Source organism: Lontra canadensis, unplaced genomic scaffold (assembly GCF_010015895.1).
Source record: "Lontra canadensis isolate GAN:19392208 unplaced genomic scaffold, GSC_riverotter_1.0 scaffold35, whole genome shotgun sequence".
Taxonomy (NCBI): Eukaryota; Metazoa; Chordata; class Mammalia; order Carnivora; family Mustelidae; genus Lontra; species Lontra canadensis.
Window position 1 is genome coordinate 3949073 of NW_022631029.1, and position 20283 is coordinate 3969355.

General features: G+C 48.4%; 1 protein-coding gene across 1 annotated transcript in view; it reads right to left on the minus strand.

The window, feature by feature from the left end:
* The window catches only part of SUGP1 (SURP and G-patch domain containing 1), a 32215-nt gene extending 12183 nt beyond the window's left edge, over positions 1 to 20032 (minus strand). The window contains exons 1-7 of the mRNA XM_032867770.1: positions 19929 to 20032; positions 17842 to 18016; positions 12517 to 12617; positions 10068 to 10268; positions 7867 to 7990; positions 7227 to 7327; positions 6158 to 6281 (exon numbers count right to left, since the gene is read on the minus strand). Of these exons, the coding sequence (XP_032723661.1) occupies positions 6158 to 6281; positions 7227 to 7327; positions 7867 to 7990; positions 10068 to 10268; positions 12517 to 12617; positions 17842 to 18016; positions 19929 to 19962 (860 nt within the window). The 5' untranslated portion in view covers positions 19963 to 20032. The remainder of the gene's footprint in view (positions 1 to 6157; positions 6282 to 7226; positions 7328 to 7866; positions 7991 to 10067; positions 10269 to 12516; positions 12618 to 17841; positions 18017 to 19928) is intronic.
* Positions 20033 to 20283: the final 251 nt, after the last annotated feature.

The following is a 20283-nucleotide window of genomic DNA, read 5'->3' on the forward strand; positions in this document are numbered from 1 at the left end:
ACAAATGTGTAAGAAGAATTAGAGGAGGACGGGGGGAGCAGACAACATACGTGAAGATTAAGAGGTACAAACTCCCAGTCTAAAATAAGTCAGGGGGATGAAAATACAGCATAGGAAATACAGTCAATAATATTGTAATAACTTTGTATGGTGACACGTGGTGACTACACTTCTCACCGTGAGCATTTTGTGATATTAGCTGTCTGATCACTATGTTGTATACCTGAAACTACGTTATTATGTGTCAACCATACTTCAACTAAATTTTTTTTTAATTTTTAAAGAATTACACACAGTGGATTTATTGCAGGCATGCAAAGCTGGTTTAACGTTAAAAAAAAAAAAAAGCAACCCATCGTATCAACAGGCTGAAAAAGTTCAATCACATAATCCTATCAATAGCTGCAGAAAAACTCTTTGACAAAATCCAACACCCATTCATGATAAAAACAGCAAACTAGAAGCATAAGAGAACTTTCCCAACTTGATAATGAGTATCTACCAAAAATCCTACAGCTAACATCATACTTAATAGGGAGAAAACCAGAAGGTTTCCCACTAAGCATGGAAACAAGACCAGAATATCCTATCCTACCAATGAGTTTCAACACTGTCCTAGAAGTCTTAGCTAATACAGTAAAAGAAGGTAAGAACAAGTATATTAAGAAAGGAGAAACAAAACTGTTCACAAATAACATGAGCATCTATGTAGAAAAAAGCTAATGAAAAAACTCCTGGAACTAACAGGTGATTGTAACAAGGCTGCAGGATACAAGGTTAATATACAAAAGTCCCCTGCTTTCCTATACCCCAGCAATGAACAAGTGAATTTGAAATTAAAAACACCATACCATTTACATTAGTACACAACAAAATGTAGTTCTTAGGTATAAGTCTACAAAATATGAACAGATTCTATATAAAGAAAACTACACAACTCTGAGGAAATGCGTTCAAAATGAAAAAACTTTAGAGATATTCTTTTTTTTTTTTTAAGATTTTATTTATTTATTTGACACAGAGACAGAGATCACAAGTAGGCAGAGCAGATGGCAGAGGGAGAGGGGGAAGCAAGCTCCCCGCTGAGCAGAGAGCCCGATGCAGGGCTCGATCCTAGGACCCTGGGATCATGACCTGAGCTGAAGGCAGAGGCTTAACCCACTAAGCCACCCAGGCGCCCCTTGAGAGATATTCTTTAACAGTAAATAGGAAAACTCAGTATTATCGAGATGTTGCTTCTTTCCCACTTGATTTATAGATTCAATGCCATCTGAGTCAAAATCCCAACAAGTTATTTTGTGGACACTGATTGATTCTAAAGCGTATATAGGCACAAAAGAACCAAAACAGCCAACACAATATTGAACAAGAACAAAGTTGGAAGACTGACATGACCAGATTTCAAGGCTTACTGTCAGTATAGTATCAGGGCAGTGAGGTATTAGTGAGAGAACAGACAAACAGATCAATAGAACAGACAAAGGGCCCAGAAATAAACCCATATAAACACGGCCAACTGATCTCTGACAAAGAGGCAAAGGCGGTCCAATGGAGCAAAGACATTCTTTTCAAAAAAAGAATGGATGTGGACATCCGCATGCAAAAAAATAAAAAAGAATCTAGACACAGACCTCACACCCTTCACAAAAATTAACTAAAATGGGTCATAGACTTAAATGTAAAATGCAAGGCTATAGGGCTTCTAGAAGGTAACAGAGGAGAAAACTTAGATGACCTCATGGATGGTGATGACTTTTCTGATACACTCAAGGCACAATCATGAAACTGATAAGCTGGACTTAATAAAAAAAAAAAATTGGGGGGGGGCGCCTGGGTGGCTCAGTGGGTTAAAGCCTCTGCCTTCAGCTCAGGTCATGATCCCAGGGTTCTGGGATCCAGCCCCGCATCGGGCTCTCTGCTCAGCAGGGAGCCTGCTTCCTCCTCTCTCTCTGCCAGCCTCTCTGCCTACCTGTGATCTCTGTCAAATAAATAAAATCTTTTAAAAAATTTTAAAAAAATAAAATAAAATAATTTTTTTTAAGATTTTATTTATTTGACAGAAAGAACACAAGCAGTTGGTGCGGCAGTCAGAAGGAGAGGAAGAAGTAGCCCCCCCACCAAGCAGAAAGCCCAACATGGGGCTTGATCCCAGGACCCCAGGATCATGACTGAACTGAAGGCAGACGCTCAACTGACTGAGCCACGCAGGCGCCCCAGAAATTGAAAACTTCTGCTCTTCAAAAGATATCATCAAGAGAAGACACACCACTGACTGGGAAATAGTATTTGCAAAAGTCACATCTGATAAAGGACTATGATCCAAAATATACAAAGAACTCTTAAAACTCAACAATAACAAATTATCCAATTAAAACATGAACTGATGATTTTAACATACACTTCACCAAAGAAGATACACAGATGGCAAATAAGCATATGAAAAGATCTTCCACATCATATGTCATCAAGAAAATGCAAATTAAAACAACACTGAGATACCACTACACATGTATTAGAATGGCCAAAATCCAGAACACTGAGAACATCAGACGTTGGCAAGCGTGTGGAGCAACAGGAACCCTCACTCACTACAGAGGGAAATGCAAATGATACAGCCACTTTGGAAGACAGTTTGGCAATTTCTTGCAAAACTAAACATACCACACGATCCAGCAATCACGTTTCTTGGTATTTTACCCAAGAGTTGAAAACTTATGTCCACACAAAAACCTGCACACAGATGTTTATAGCAGTTTCCTTCACAATCGCCAAAATCTGGAAGCAACCAAGATGCTCTGCTGTAGCTAGATGGAAAAACAGACTATGGGACATCCAGAGAGTGGAATATTACTCAGTGCTAAAAAGAAATGAACTGTCAAGCCATATAAAGACGTGGAACAATCAGTCTTAAATGAGTATTACCAAGCAAAAGAAGCCAATCTGAAAGACTACATACTATATGACGCCAATTACACAACATTTTGGGAAAGGCAAACATGGAATCGGTAAAAAGATCAGTTGCCAGGAGTTGAGAAGGAAGAAGGGATGAATTATGTGGAACACAGGTGACTTTGGGGCAGTAAGAATACTTTATATGATGCCATGATGATGGATACGTGTCATTATACATTGGTTCAAATTCACAGAAGGTACAAGACCAAGAGTGAACCCTAACGTAAACTGCGGACTTTGGGGGATCATGATATATCAGTGTAGCTGTATCGATTACTACTCTGGTGGGGAATGTTGATAACAGGGCAGGCTGTGCACATGTACAGGCAAGGGCACATGAGAAATTTCTGTACCTTCCCTTCAATTTTGCTGTGAGCTTAAAACTGCTCTAAAAAAAAAAAAAAAAAAAGAAATGACATCTTAAAAAAAAGTTAAGAGAAAAAAGTGAAAAAATTTTCAAGGAGGGAAGGGAACAGTTGGCTGGATGTGAAAAAAGAACCTGGCAACCAGAAAGGGTCGGATATGGATTTAAGGCTATGGTGGGATACGGATTTGGTTTCTGTATTCAGATTTAAAAGATTTTTCAACTTGACAGCATAAGGGTTTCCTGTTAAAATGGCATGGAGTGTGGTGGTGAAGGCACCTCCTCCCACCAGTCTCTGCCTCAGTTTCCTCCCCTGTAAGAGGCCAGCAATGGGGCTTGAAAAGAACAACGTGGCTCGCCCAGGTGACAGGTTAAGAGTGGCACGTGGCTCATGAGCGATGCTGTGCTCGCTGCTACAACCTTCATCTAACATGCCTTCTGATGGCCATGAGCCCACTGAGGGATGCAGTTATTAAGAATTTAGCCCACAAAGGGGCGCCTGGGTGGCTCAGAGGGTTAAAGCCTCTGCCTTCGGCTCAGGTCATGGTCCCAGGGTCCTGGGATCGAGCCCCACATCGAGCTCTCTGCTCGGTGGGGAGCCTGCTTCCCCCTCCGCCGCCTGCCTCTCTGCCTACTTGTAATCTCTGTCTGTCAAATAAATAAATAAAGTCTTTTTTTTTTAATAAATAAAATCTTAAAAAAAAAAAAAAGAATTTAGCCCCACTGAGGCTCGACATTGAATTCGTGCCTCATTTTTCAAGACTACAGATGATGCTGTATTTAATATTATTTTTGGGGATGGAATCGCAGAAGTGGGATGGCTGGTTGAAGGAATGGGTATTTCCAGTTTTTTTATAGATCAGCCATCGCTACAGATTGTTTCCCAAAACACAGAGCCACTGGGGTGTGCCTGGCCCGTGTGAGGAATCAGGAGGGCAGGGAAGGGCCAAGAGAGGCAAACACAGGAGCTGCTCCTGTTACATTCGGAGGGGAAGGGAGCTGCCTCACACCTGACTCCATGCAGAGATTAAACAGATCACGCTGCTCACCTTTGGCCACTTCCCCATCAGGGACCCCAGGCTCTACCCTTGCCCTGGCACCCCTTCTTCCCTGTGGCCTCATCAGAGTAACACCCGAGCTGGGCGACCACTAGTGAATCCCCACAGAGGACCCAGAGCTGCCTGTGCCGAGAGCATCTCTGAGTTCTGACACCCGGGGAGGGTGCTGCTGGGGCCTGGACCTCTCTGACCAAGGAGAGCAGGCTGGGCTCACAGCCTTGACAGAAATCCATAACCTTGCCCGCCTTACCTGCCATAGATTTTTTTCATAGTCAGTCCTACTTATGACAAGTGACGGTAAATTAAGTGTCCTTAGTTAGGCAAATACCTTACTTAGGTAAATAGAATTAAAAAAAAAAAAAATGCAGTGACTTAAAATATTAAGTCAACGCTGGTTTGGGTGGTGCAGAGTGCTGGCCAGCATCACGATGTTGTGAACAGATCTCAGGTGGACATCTAGGCCAGGCAGACCCCTCTCTTGAACTCTGGACCCAAACACCCCATTGCCCCCACAAAGGCTCCTGGCTGCCCAGGTACCATGTACACAGATACCTGAATTCCCCAGCAGCCGTCCCCCTGCCCTCGTCCACCGAGTCACTGACCCTTGGCCCTCCCTCCCCTACTCCCCAAGGTTCTACCCGCACAGTACCCCCAACCCCAATGTTTCTCCACTGCTGGTCTGCTTTGACCTGGTGTGTCTGACCCCATCCCTGCCCTTACGACTATGGCCAGTGCCCCTGGAAGCACAGTTTACCCTGTCACTCTCTATGCAGACTCTCCAGAGGCTGTCAGTGAACACCTGCCCTCTGGGACCTGGCCCTGCCTGGTTCCAAGGCCCAGGGCCCACGCGCACTGATGCTTGCCCTGCATGCCAGCCACACTGGCGCAGCACTTGGATCTCTGCTGCTTTCCTCCTGCTTCCTTTGTCCTGAGTCCACAGCGGCATCTAGAGCCACTGACTCAACTAGCCCAGACTGCTGCCCCCGGACTTTTTGTTACACATGCCATCACACCTCCTCGCTTTCCCACTCAGAATTCGCGTTATTCATGGACAAAAACATCCTCACGGGGCATCGCCCCTACACCGACTTGAGCATCCACCTCCTAAGCCCCCGCTGGTCCCTACCCAGCAGCAGTGACTGCCCAGCCCCCACTCCAACGCCCTGCCACCCCAGGGAACCTCCCCCAGCAAAGAGGTGCTGAACCCACAGCATGAATGAACGGGTAAACACACACCCAGCCTGAGGGCTGGGATGTGGCTGCATGGCTGGAGACAGCTGGGAAGCCAGGCTGATTGTCCCAGGCCCTCCATGGAACCTGTGTACAGGCTGACGGTTCCCACTTCACATAGCCTAAGGTACCCCATTCCAACTTCCCTGCCATTCCCTCACTGGAAAGGTCTGACCCTACAAATGCACAAAGTGAACAACACTTCTGGGAGTTTCTGCCCAAGACCCTGGCCTGCTCCTAGCCTAAGGCTGCCATCTTTGGTACAAAGGGAGCCTGGGGAGCACCAGAGACTTTCTCCATGAGGCACGTTGAAAACAGAACACCCCAAGGGTCCCCACATGCCCGCCTCAGAGATGATTTAGGCTCTGACAAATAGTTGCTCATCGTTGCCCATGCAGGTGGCAGAGCTGGGCTTGGGGGTCAGAGCTCCTGGGCCTGACCCTGCCACCTTCTGACTGTGGGACTCTGACATGTCGAGCCCACTGGGGGCAGGGGGTAGCAGCTGTGATCAGGGTGTGCATGGGGTCATCTCCTTGTTTAGTTCCCCTCTTACCTGAACGCCTGGTTCTCGCGGTTATTCTGGAGAGCAATGGTTTCCACTTCTGGACCCCCGTCCGCTATGAACCTGGCCAACTTTTCTGCAAGGTTCTTGGCCTCTTCGTCCTCTGGGGGTGAAACTTTAAGCAGGCTGTCAGTACTGAGCTCAACTCACCACACCCAACAGCCTAATTTCTGCTAAGAACCCCATGGGCAACAAGAGGGGTTTATTTTAGGAACAATGCAAAGAAAAACAGGCAAATGGGAATCAGATTACTGCACTGGGACCAAATACCAGAGTTAATATTACAATATTATCTTGAGCCCCTGCCCCCACCCTGCACCCTGCCCCTTCCCACCCCATAGATCATAGAATGGAACGTGAGAGAAGGTCTGGAGCCAGGCCGCAGGGGAGATGGGAGCCCCACCTTAGTCTTTCTGCCACGGCTGCCCATCCAGGTCACACACAGAAGTGGGCCTGGCCCTCCTCTCCTGGGGAGAAGGCGCAGGAGGGCAGAGGGCGGTGGAAGACAGACAAACATATTGACCTCTGTGGCCTGTGTTTGGCCTAAACATCAGTGCGCCTGCCACCCACCATAATCTGGCTGGGATTTTACTTCATGATGACTGGAGACCAGCTAGCATCTCCCCGCCCCCTGATACATACCCCAGCAGGAGCTCACCAGCCAAGATTCCGGCTGTCCTCTATCCCCCTCCCCAAGTGTCAGGCACATTTGTCTTTATGTCCTCAGTGCCAGAAAGGCAGCAGGAGCTCATTAACATTTATTTAAATGACCAAGAACCAAAAGACAAGCATTCCACCCCTTTGCACCCTATACATGCACAGAGCAGTGCTCTTGAACATAACAATGACCTTGACCTTGGCCCTCAGACTCCTCCTCACCGCCCACCACTGGTGAAGGGGGCAATGCCATCCCCAGCATGACCTTGGCTGCCTGAGAGGGCACAGACCTGGGCCCTAGGCACCGCCCCATGCACCAGAGCCTCCCAGAACCCCGTTTCCCCATGGGATGTGATTTGTCCACACATCTCCCCAGAACCTCCCACCCCTTCCACCCACTTACCTTTCTGAGAGGATGCCTGCAACTTTTGTGCCTCCTTTCTTATCTCAGCCACCTTCTTTCTGTAGTAGAGGAATTCCCTGCTATTCTTATCATGCAAAAACCTGGGGAGAAGTTTCAAAAAACAGACAGAATGGTGAGCAGCGGGATGGGCTGACCCAAGCAGCTTCTGAAGAATGTTGTACAAAAGCAAGCTGGTGGGGTGCCTGGGTGGCTCAGTCGGTTAAGCATCTGCCTTCGGCTCAGGTCATGATCCCAGAGTCCCGGGACGGAGCCCCACGTCGTCGGGCTCCCTGCCCAGCAGGGAGTCTGTTTCTCCCTCTCCCTCTGCCCCTCTGCCCACTTGCGCTCTCTCAAAATAAATAAAATCTTAAAAACATTAAAAACAAAACCAACACAAAAGCAGGCTGGTGAGCAGAGACACCTTGATGGGTCCTAAGACTAAGCCTCCGCATCATACCAGAGCCCCTGTGGCCTCTGGTGTGAGTAAGCACTAGGAAACTCAGACCAGTGTCTGGCCCACACGAGCAAGCCCCCAGCCCCGACTAGCCTCAGTAACCGGTAGGGTTTTACAAGAGCAAATGTACTACTGTGTGTCAAGAATATTAAGTAGTGGTGGCCTTCCCCTCCCAGAAATACTTACGAAAACGCCGGGTTATCCTTGTAGTTCTCCATAGCTACTTTTTCTAACTCGGGGCCTCCTTCTGCCACAAAGCGGGCCAATTTCTCTATCACTTTCCGAGTCTCGGCTCCCTCTGGGGGTGAAACTTTAAGGAGGCTGTCAGTACTGGGGTTCAACTCACACACCCCACAGTCAACAGGCACACTCTCTCTATGGACCACAACGACAGAGGGGTGGGGGAGAAGAGGGTGAAATGCGGGAGGTTGTCGGGTGTCCTGGGTCCAAGCACAAAGCACTGTGACGAGGGGGGAGGCCGTCTAAACAGTCTTCGTGAGACACACTGGGCGGGACAGAAGTGTGGGAGCCTCTGGGTGACCAGGCCGATCCCCAGGCTTGGAGAGAGACGTGAGAAAACATAGCCAGTCTCCCCCTTTTTTCTGAAATGCTTCATTCTTTTTATTTACCAGGGTTCGGTTTAACAAACTGGTTTCCTGTCACCCTTCAAAGACAACAAATTCCTTTTTAAAGTATCATTACAAACTCTGACTTAAACACATTGAGTGAGTTTCAATCCATTTTAAACATATCAGCTGGGTTTCAATCCATTGCAATTAACGTCATCACAGAAGCTCAATTGTCCTCTCTGCGGCTGGTAGAGCCTCTTCAAGCTGGCTCCCGAGGCCTCTGGGCCTGACCCCAGGAGTCTCTGATGGCCTCCTCGCTATCTGCTGGGACAAGGTGCTCCAGGGTCATCTCATACACTTCCTGACCAGACCCAGAGCCAGCCATTTCTCCAAGAAGTCCTGGTGTCCATGAGGGAGGAAGTGTGTTTCCAGACCACCATCTGGGTGCCAGGGGCGCTCACAGCAACAGGCTTAATCATTACCTCAGGCCCTTTACAGTGAACAGAGCTACAGAAATGTTCTTTTTGTAGTTTTATTAGCCTCCCCTTTGATCCGCGTAGAACTTGTTTTTGTATTTTATTGCTGGCCTGCTCCCGAGGCATCTCTCGGCCAATTTATAACTCATGTTCCTTTTATGAGAACTTCCAGAAGAAATTTCTCCCTGCCACTGCCTAGGAATGTTCACTGCTCTCAGCAAGGGGCTAGACACCAAACCTGCAGCCAGACTTATTCCTCTTATTGCTTTGGCTGCCAGGAAGCTGCGGGATGGGAGGTCAGGGACCTGGAGCCTGAGGAGGACCCTCAAGAGATCCCAAGGACTTTCTGTAGCCACCTTTCCCCCTAGCCTTACACTCCTCCTGACTGCCTGGTCATGACGCTGACCTGCTTGCCATTTACAGGCACAGGTGCTTTTCCGAAGCCACATCAATAGCAACCCGTAAGAGGCCTCACTGACCTTGAGACACTCACTGCTCCCTGCAAAGCATTGCTTCCCAGCAGGGTGCTGTCAGAGCTGCCCTGATGCCTCAGGAAATAGCCCCCTCCCTGGCTCCATCCTGACAATGAATGGCCCCTGATCTACTCAGATGCAGGGCCACAAGCCAGCACCCTCCCTGAGAGTAACAAGTCTGAAGGCTGTCACAGCATAACTATATGGTTCCTTCAATCTGTCAGCCTGGCTGGGGCAGAGATGGCCCAGGCCTCCACAGCTCAGGAGACACTGAAGCCTTGTTCCGAAGGCAGATGGAGTCAGACACAGTGGGAGTGCTGCCATCGCCACGCCCCACCCTCCTACACGATAGGCCTAGACCGACTTTCCAAGAGAAATGACCATCCTTCCCCTGGACAGGAGAGCATGTCCTCCAACCTGTGGGCTTGCACCTCTGGCCCAAACTGGTGGGGACAACATCCCATGACGAGAAGAGGCGTGTGCTTCTCAGAGGGCTCAGAAAGCACACACCCAGACAGGGGAAGCAGGGAAGCTCCTCCTCTCATGTCGGGACAAGGAGAGACATAACTGAATGCTCCTCTGAGAAGGCCCCAGCCCTGGCTGCAGACCAGCCCACATGGGTGGAGGATGTATCCCATGGCTCCCAGGACAAAGTCCACAGTCTATAGCCCCTCCACACTTCCTTTTCACTGCTCCCCACACCCTTTCTTCACTCCCCCCAAGCCTGGAGGGTCCCATGCTGGCCCTCGGCTCAGCCTGGAGGGCTGGGGTCTCCCCCCCACTAGCCACACCTTCCCTGCTGACCATGGGTCCCACCCATGGAGCTGGAGGGCAGTGGTCAAAGTGAGGTGGCAGCTCCCGCACCCTACCTTTGATCTCCAGCCACTGCTCGTAGTCTTCCTCCTCATCCTCATCAGGAGACTGGAAGACACTTGGGCGGCTGGCCACGGGCAGCTGCTTGGCGTGCACATAGTTCTTCACCTGGCCTGGTGGGCTGCTGATGAGCGGGGGCCTCTTCGTGGTGCGTGGGGGGACTCGAGTGGGGGCGCTGGGCGTGCTAGGTGGGGCATCTTGGCATAGAAAGAAAGACACCCATGCTCAAGGTCTGAGACGCACATTTCCCCCATCTTCTCCCCTAACACGCAGGCGTGAGTGCATTAAGTAGGGCTGAGTCCTTGGCTTCCAGCATGGTGACTGGCAAGGGGTGGGCACTGAGAGAGGACGCCATCCTCATTTTATAGAAGAGGACACTAAGGCTCAGAGAAGAATGATCATTGTCACGGTCACGCAGCCTGGAACAGAAAGGCTGAGCTCTGCAGGCAGCAGCTCTGGCAGAAGACTCCCTAACATTTGAGCCCAGGGATGTGCCAGCTCCTCTGGGTCAGGCCTGAATCCCCACACCTGGCCATGACCATTCCTCCTGCCGGTGGCAAGCTGGAGACAGCCTACTCCGGGCTTTTCAAACACAGCTTCTGGCCTAAGATCCTGCAGCGAAGGGCTAACATTCTTCCTCCCTCTCTGTGGATGAATTTCGTCTTAGGTTAGTTAGGTTAGGTTTCTTAGCTATTTCCTAGACAGACTGACAAAGACTGAAGGTCAGTGTTTTGCCAGCAACTTTCTTACACTAAAAGTAAGCTGACTGAGGGGCGCCTGGATGGTTCAGTCAGTTAATGATCCGCTCTTGATTCTGGCTCAGGTCATGATTTCAGGGTCTTGAGATCTGGTGCCACTATAGGCTACCTGCTCGGCGGGGAGTCTGCTTAAGATTCTATCTCCCTTTTTTCCCTACCCCCACCCATGGAGGCACTCTCTCTAAAATAAATGAATCTTTTATAAAAAACAAAATTAAAAAAAAAATTTAAAAAAATAATAAAAAACAAAATTAGGGGGCACCTGGGTGGCTCCATCAGTTAAGTGTCCGCTTTTAGCTCAGGTCACGATCCCAGGGTCCTAGGATTGAGCCCCGCATTAGGCTCCCTACTCAGTGAGGAGTCTGCTTCTCCCTCTGCCTCGCCCACTCTCTCTAATGAATAAATAAAATCTTAAAAAAAAAAATTAAGCTGGGGCGCCTGGGTGGCTCAGTCAGTTAAGCACCTGCCTTCGGCTCAAGTCATGATCTCAGGGTCCCGTGTAGGGCTCCCTGCTCAGCCCCTCCCCCCTATTCCTGCATGCTCTCTCTGAAATAAAAATAAATAAAATTTTTAAGAAATTAAGCTGAGGGGCACCTGGTGGCTCAGTGGGTTAAAGCCTCTGCCTTCGGCTCGGGTCATGATCTCAGAGTCCTGGGATCGAGCCCCACATTGGGCTCTCTGCTCAGTAGGGAGCCTGCTTCCTCCTCTCTCTCTGCCTGCCTCTCTGCCTGCTTGTAATCTCTGTCAAATAAATAAATAAAATCTTTAAAAAAAAATTAAAAAAAAAAAAAGAAATTAAGCTGACTGGTAAACTGTACAACCACAGATATGGGGGGGACTCCCTGTAGTGAGGGATTCTCACACCTCACATGTCCCATGGAGCTCCCATGGACCAGGTGGCCCTCCCACCTATGGATAGGGTCCCATCCCTCAAACCTAAGTTGCTGCCCTAACTCATGATGTGATCCCACAGCCCTAATGTTGGTCTGTAATCCTCAGGGGAGCTTCCCTGGTGTAATCTGAAACTGGCCCCTATACTCAGAGAGCAGGAAGAGACCACAGAAAAGGAAACCACTCCAGGTTGGTAAGTAGCTGTAATAAGCAAAAGGAACTTACATATGAGGCTTGTCTTGGGCGGCAGCAAAATGAATGGATCCCTGCACCCGCCCACCAAATCTTGAAAGTTTATAGAGACCTCAAGTGGGTTCAGTCACATATACTCACAGATGTTCTCAATACCACAGCACTCTCTCAAGGCTATGTACTTGGAGTAGCTTCCAGGAGTGGGGAAAAACAAAGGGAGCCCGCATTTCAAGCACAGGGGAGGAGGCAAGGGGCCGCTGAGTGCCAGCCAGGGTCTAGCTCACTGGCCAACTGGAGGGCACATCTTTTCCATGACATTCCCCAACACCCGGGGCGTTTTTAGTCAGGCCCCTGCCCGCTAGACTGAAACCTGGCTTATCTGTCTCTGCTCCTTTAGGGTAAGCACCTTGAAGGATGGGTCTATGCTCTCCCCTTGGTCAGATACTGTAGGATGAACAGAATTCATCCCAATCAATATGGGATCAGAGGAATAAGTGTGAGGCGGGGCCTGCTATCACTGTGATGCCTAGGGACCCCCAGAGGAGAGAGCCAGCAGGGTGAGTCGCAGCAGAGGGAGACTCAGGAAATGGGTGAGAGCACTCACCTGTGCTGGTCTGCGCCTTCTGCAACTTCAGAAACTGCTGCAAGAAGCTGCCATCATTAGCAAACTTGTTGGAAACGGAAGAGTTGTGTGCATTCGCAATTCTAGACCCAAGACAGAGGACAGAGATGGTGAGCCACAGAGGAGGGGCAGGGGTCTGTCTCTCCCATCTCAGCCCCACACCCACCACACAATCTCACCTAGTGGGACCCAAAACCTTCCCCCAGAGAGTGGGGACTACTAAATGCACAGAGCAGCCTTCGTAGTAAAATGGAATAATGTTGCTCCAGTCAAAGCGATACTATTTATATTGACAGCTCAGAAGCACCTGCCCCGCCTGCATAGCACCTGCGTCCTTGTTAACTATTTGGGCTGTTCCTGGCTCCCATGTCTGTCTCCTCAGCTAGATATCAGAGATTTCCTAGGCAGGGCCTGTGTGTCTACACCCACATGTGACTGCAGTTCGGGGCCTGAGCCAGACGGCGCTTCTGTGGGTATCACCGGTGCACACCAAAACACCCAAAGCAATAATTTGGTAGAAGAATTAAAGGGGAATTTTATATTCTTAATATTTTTACACTCTCTTTTGCTTGCAAAAGTTATGCTTAAACATCTGTTTTCAACAAGTCAGCAATAAAACAAACTCAGGAGCCCAAATGTTTAATTCAAATTCATTTTTCCTGATCATAAAGGTGAGGGAGGTTTATTACGGAGCAAACAGGAACGTAGGAAAATGGAAAGCAAAGGGAAACATCCAGAAGAGTCTCTTCCCTCAGAATAGCCACTACTACTAACTCTTTGGTATATTTCTTTTATTTGTCCCCTAATTAGAAACAGAAGGAAATAAGGCTACAATCATAGTATATATCCTACTTCTTCCGGTTTCTACTATAACATACCACCCTGCCCCAAACTTCAGAAATTGCTCGTATATTTTGCTTTCAAGGCCTCTAACAACACTCTAACTTTTGCTATTAGTTATTACAATTACTAATATTTATATAATCATCATATATTACATATCTTATTATTATAACATAATTATCATTATTTTTACAGTGACACATCCAATAACTGGTAAAGGCTCAGGGAGCCCACAGGCCTAAGGTTTTTCCTTCAAAATTAAGTTTTATTCTTCTAAAAATTATAAAATTCTAAGTCTTATTCTTTTAAAAATCTGTTATAATGAACTAAAAATGGAAACAAGTAGCACTAGTTAAATAAATCACAGGACTTCCATTGGGCAGATGAAGCAGCCCTGAAACCGAAAATTCTAGAGATAAAGCAATAAAATGCAACGTTAAATGAAAAAAAAAAAAGCAGGATATAAAACTACAGGGGTGGTTAAGAATCCCACTCTTGACTGCTGCTTAGGTCATCATCTCAGGGTGAGACTGAGCCTGACATCATTCTCTGCACTGAGCATGGAGCCTGCTTAAGATTCTCTCTCTCCCTCCCCATCTCCCCCTACCCTTCCAACCCCACCCCTAAAGAAAACCAGACAACTACAATACGGCCTTATTTATGTCAAAAAAATATTTGAATTAAAAATTATTAGGGGCGCTTGGGTGGCTTAGTTGGTTAATCAGCTGCCTTGGGACAGAGCCCCACATCCGGCTCCTTGCTCAGCGGGAAGTCTACTTCTCCCCTGTCTGCCACTCTGCCTGCTTGTGCTTGCTCTCTCCTCCCCCACTGTGTCAAATTAAAAAAAAAAAAAAAATTGTTAGGAAAAAACATCAAGGGGTGCCTAGGTGGCTCAGTCATCAAGAATCTGCCTTTGGCTCAGGTCATGATCCCAGGGTCCTGGAATTGAGCCTCACATCAGGCTCCCTGCTCAGCAGGAAGGCTGCTTCTCCCTCTCCTTCTCTCCAAGCTTATGTTCTTCTCTCACTATGTCTCTCTCTGTCAAATAAATAAATAAAATCTTGAAAGAAAGAGAGAGAGAGAGAGGGAGAAAGAAAGAAGAACCCATTGATGGGTGTCTGGGTGGCTCAGTCAGTTAAGCATCTGCCTTTGGGCCCCCTGCTCCTCCCTCCGCCCCTCCCCTTTGCTCACGCTCTGTTGCTCTCTCACAAATCTTAAAAAAAAAAAAAAAGGAAAAAAAAGAAAAAAACCAACAAAATGCTAACAGCACTGTTTCTGGGTTGCAGCGTTATAATTCATTTTGGTTTTGCCTCGTATTCCTCTCCTTCAGTTTCCATAAAGTCTGCCACATATACATAAAGTTGTGTGTTTTTTTTTTTAAATATTTACTTTTTTTTTTTTTAAGATTTTATTTATTTGTCAGACAGAGAGAGTAGGCAGAGGGAGAAGCAGACTCCCAGCTGAGCACGCAGCCGGATGCAGGGTTGGATCCCAGGACCCTGGGATCATGACCTAAGCCGAAGGCAGACACTTAACCGACTGAGCCACCCAGCATCCCAAGATTTATTTATTTTTTAGAGAGAGAGAAAGAGTCCATGCAAGCACAGCAGGGAAGGACAGAGGAGAGGGCGAAAGTGTATCAAGTGGACTCTGTGCCAAGCATGGAGCCCGACGTGGGGCTTGATCCCACAACCTTGAGATCACCCACAACCTGAGTCAAAACCAAGAGCTGGACGCTCAATGGACTGCGCCACCCAGGCACCCCTGTAAAGTTTTTTTTTTTTTTCCCCCATACAAAGGAGAAGGTTCTGCTGACCCTGCCCTTGTCCTCATACTATGAATATCTCCCTCAAGAGGGATGGAAAGAAGGTGGAGACAATGAAAAACAAGAAAACACCTCGGGGCAGCAGCAAGCAGCAAATGAATCTCACCTGAAAACCACCCATTAACAGATGGTAAGAGATATTACACAGCTTTTAAAAATTCTGACTCCTGGGGCGCCTGGGTGGTTCAGTGGTTAAGACCTCTGCCTTTGGCTCAGATCATGATCCCAGGATCCTGGGATCGAGCCTCAGAGCCTCACATCGGGCTCTCTGGTCAGCAGGGAGCCTGCCTCCTCCTCCCCTCTCTCTCTCTCTGCCTGCCTCTCTGCCTACTTGTGATCTGTCAAATAAATAAAAATCTTAAAAAAAAAAAAAAAATTCTGGCTCCTGATAAAAGGATAAACAACAAATGGTCCAGCCACACAGTAGAATATTATTTGGCCATGAAAAGGAATGAAGTCCTGACGCTTTCTAAAAAGTGATGAACCTTGAAAGCATCCTGTCCAGTGAAAGAAGCCAGGCATAAAAGGCCAAATGTTTAAAATATGTAGGATAGATCAATCCACAAAGACGGTAAATTAGGGGCTGGCAGGGGCTGGGGAAGGAGGAAATAGGGAGTGAATGCAAATGGGTACTGAGTTTCCTTTTGGGATGACACAAATGTTCTAGAACTAGATATTGGTGATGGTTGCATGACATCGTGAATTTACCAAAAAATCACTAAATTGTATAGTTTAAAAGACCCGGGGCGCCTGGGTGGCTCAGTGGGTTAAAGCCTCTGCCTTCAGCTCAGGTCATGATCTCAGGGTCCTGGGATCGAACCCCGCATCGGGCTCTCTGCTCAGCAGGGAGCCTGGCTTCCCTTCCTCTCTCTGCCTGCCTCTCTGCCTACTTGTGATCTATCTGTCAAATAAATAAATAAAATCTTAAAGACCAACTTTATGACATATTAATTATATCTTAGTAAGAATAAAACTTAAAAATTACAATGGTTCTAAAGAGTTGCGATCCAGGGAAAAGCTTTTCTTTTAAAAAGTTGAGGGGAATGGGGTGCCCGGGTGGCTCAGTTGTTAAGTGTCTACCTTCGGCTCAGGTTGTGAGCCCAGAATCCTGGGATCAAGCCCCACATTGGGCTCCCTACTTGGCAGGAAGCCTGCTTCTCCCTCTCCCACTCCCCCTGCTTGCGTTCCCTCTCTCATCGTGTCTCTCTCTGTCAAATAAATAAATAAAATCTTTTAAAAATAAATAAAATAAAAAGTTGAGGGAGAAGTAGCACATGAAATGGACCATAACTTTGTGAAACAAAGCAAAGACACGAGGTTAGGGTTAGGGTTAGCAAAATGGTTGCCTTGAGGCAACTTGAATGTTTATTTCTTCAGTGAGAAATTCTAACACTTGTTGTTCTATGCTTTTACAGTTAAAGAAATAACCTTATTTCCAAAGCTACCTGTATCATGCATCCACCTGCCTGATGCTGTTGCTGGGATCCAGCTGCTTCCAGGAGACCTACTTGGAACCATGTCTATAGATCTCTCCCACCTTGTGCAAGTCCTTCTATAACCCTAGGGTAAGAGCCACAAGCCCACTGACTGACAGATCACTCCATATCCAGTCCCCACATTCATAAGTGCCTTGGAGATCCCAGGCTCTGAGTTCCCGTTAAGAATAAGGTCTAAGTCCATGGGGCGCCTGGGTGGCTCAGAGGGTTAAAGCCTCTGTCTTCGGCTCAGGTCATGATCTCAGGGTCCCGGGATTGAGCTCCGCATAGGGCTCCCTGCTCAGCGGGGAGCCTGCTTCCTCCTCTCTCTGCCTGCTTCTCTGCCTACTTGTGATCTCTGTCAAATAAATAAATAAAATCTTAAAAAAAAAAAAAAAAGAATAAGGTCTAAGTCCTGCCCTCAATGACGTGCCACAGACTCTTAGAAAAGGTGGGAGCTGAGACAGCTCTGTAGAGGGTTTAACATACTCCACGCTTCAGACCCCAGAGGAAGGGGCCTGCCTCTCTGACTGTCAATCTCCACACTGAAATTCTTGGATCTCGTCATCCTAATTACAACAGCCCTGCTCAAAACTCTTGGGTGCCCTGAGCATTTTTCCTCCTCCTGCTTGGCTTTGAAACAACCACTTTGATGCAACAGCTTGAGCCGCCTGACACACGAGGGCTCTCTTTCCTTCCTGCCTTCTACTAGATAGGTCTTTCCCTGCTTCCTCAGTGGGCTGGCTCTGAGAACGGAGAGCCTCTGCTGGGCCCCCACAGTGGCTCCTGCACCAGGGAACACACTGCCTCATGTTACCCACTGGCAGCTCTGGGGGTAGAACTGGCACCCTCTTCGCTAGTAGACCATGAGCCCCAAAAGGGTAGAGATGGGAGTCTGGGGTTTTGTTCCGAGCTACATCCCTGGCCCCTAGCCCACAGCTGGTCAGCAGTAAATAACTGGTGAATATAAGCAGGCCATCCTCTGAGCTCCCACATGACACCTGTTTCTCTCTTGCCACCTGAGCCTTCTGAAACAGAGCATCTGTGTCACTCCTTGCATCACCAGGTTGTGGCCAGGTGCAAGAATACCCAGACTGCCCTTGAACGCAAAACCCTCTGCCAGTGACCCTCTAAGACCCCAGCCCAGCTGCAGGGGGAACTTACTCGCCAGGATGTGGGGGCTGAGGGCTGATGACCACCTGATTCTGCTTGGCTTTCTGCTCCATTTTGGCTTCAATTTCACGTTTCTTCTGAGCAATGAGCTCTTCCTGGTGAAGGATGTTCATGTTCATTTTTCCGGACTTGGGAGGAGCAACCCCAAACCACCGGTTAGCCTTTCCTGAGGAGAAAAACTCAGATCAGAAATCATCTTTGCTCCACATACATGTACAGCAGCTGCTACAGGAGCAGCACAGTTGCGGCTGCCTGCACCAACTGACATTCAAATGTCAACTTCTTGATTTATTCCATGAATATTTACTGAGCTAATGTACCAGGTGCTCAGTTCAACCAGAGAAGGGATCTCTGCCAATGTGGGTCTCACCTTGGGCAAAGAAGGCAATAGACCTACACCCAAAAAGCAGCTGTAAAATTGTACTAAGAGCGCTTTGCTAGAAACCAAAAAAGGGATTAGAAGAATGATAGATGCACACCTATACAGCTAGGGCAACCAGAAAATAACTGTTAGAAGAGAAGACATTTAAGCTGAAACCAGAAAGATAAAGGGCCAGCCTCCTGAAAAGCCACCTGGGGAGCTATCTGGGCAGAATAAGCAGTTGCAAAAACCTAAAGCATGAGGCGCTAGGTGGCCCAGTAGTTAAGCGGCTGCCTTCAGCTCAGGTCATGATCCCAGAGTCCTGGAATCGAACTCCGCATCGGGCTCCCCACTCAGCAGGAAGCCTGCTTCTCCCTCTCCCACTCCCCCTGCTTGTGTTACCTCTCTCTGTGTGTCTCTCTCTGTCAAAGAAATTTAAAAATATCTTAAAAAAAAAAAAAAAAAAACCTAAGGCAAAAAGAAGGCTGGTATATGCAAGGACCAGCAAGGGCCCACTGTGGCCAGAATGGACTGTTTAAAGAATGAAAGTGGGGGGTGCAAGATGGAGGAGTCGAGGTTTTACTTTAAGGGCTCTATGGAGGAACAGAGGAGTATTAAGCTGACAAACAGTATTTTAAAGATCATTCTGGATACTAATTGTCGAGTGCATGGTGGCAGCAAGAAGACCAACAAGGAGGCTTGGGTGGTGCCTTGGAGGATGATGGTGTCTTAAGATGAAGGTGGGAAGTGTAAAGATGGAGAAGACACCTCAAAGGTTCCTCATGGGACTTAGACTAAAATCCAAATTCTGAAAGTTGATTTTCAGGGCCCTGTCAGAAAAGACTCCCCTTCTCACTTCCACTTCATTCTTGACATTCTTCAAAATGACAAGCCCATCACACCCCAAAGACTTTGCACTGGCTGTCACCCCTCTGTGTGGGAAGGCCTGGAGGGCAGAGCTCTGCCCTCCACGCCTTCCCATAGCTGCCGTCTTCTGCCTAAAAGGCCTTCCTTCACCACCCAGTATCAGCAGCCTCCACCCCCATTCTCTCACATCATTATAACCTGTGTCTTTGTAAATACTTCCTCTGGGTGCATTGTCTGACGGCCCAGTAGAAAATAACCTTCAGGAAAGTAGGACCCTTTTGGATTACCACTGCATCCCCAGCGCCTAGCATAGTGCCTAGCACACAGTATGTGCTGAATGAATGCATCCCAGTCTTGGGGGCGGGGGGCCGCTAGGGCTAGGAGAGAGTGAAGGGCAAGACCTGTGGTAAAGTGGGGGCTCAAAAGACCAAGAAAGTGTGTAGAGAGGGTGCTAGAGCAGTTCGAAAAAGCAGCTTTTTCGCAAAGTGGACACAGGCCAGACCACAGCTGCTACGAACAGAGGGGCGCAGGACAGCCCAAGGTTGCTGCTGTTTCGGGGAACAGAGCTCTGAACAGTCCTGAAGGCGATAATTCGGGAAAGGGAGAGCAGGGCCCACCCAGGGGCGGCCCTTATGGAACACCAGGCGCCCACAGCAAACCCGGCGGTGGGGGCAGCAACTGGGTCTGGGGTCTCGGGAGACGGGGAAGATGCAGAAGCCTCCCCTTCGGGAAGCCCTAGGGGCTGAGGCGAGGGGCCCGTGGGTCGGGGAAGACCCGATGGGAAGACAAAACCGCGACGCGTAGCCCCGCTGACCCAGGCGGGCACTTCAAGGGAGGCGGGGGCTGTTACCTGCAACATCCCGGTTGTCCATCTTGAGACTCATACAATCCCACAATGCTTCGGTTCCACTTGAAAAGGCTTGTTATAGTGCGCATGGCCTGATGGGAGATGTAGTCCGTGTCCCCCAAGCAAGTCCGGCCACTGAGTTGATACCTGGAATCTTTCCCCAAGAAAAACAAACCCCAGCCTATTTGCAATGTCTGTTCTCAGTCCCGTGGGTCACAGGGCACCGACTTTTCGCACACTTCCCCGGAGCCGCGGCCACTCCAAAGACGAACTACATGTTCCAGAATGCTTTATGCGGCAGCTATCGCGAGAGACGTGAGAAGGGTTCCCCGGCCCCGCCCCGCGCGCCTGCTTCCGC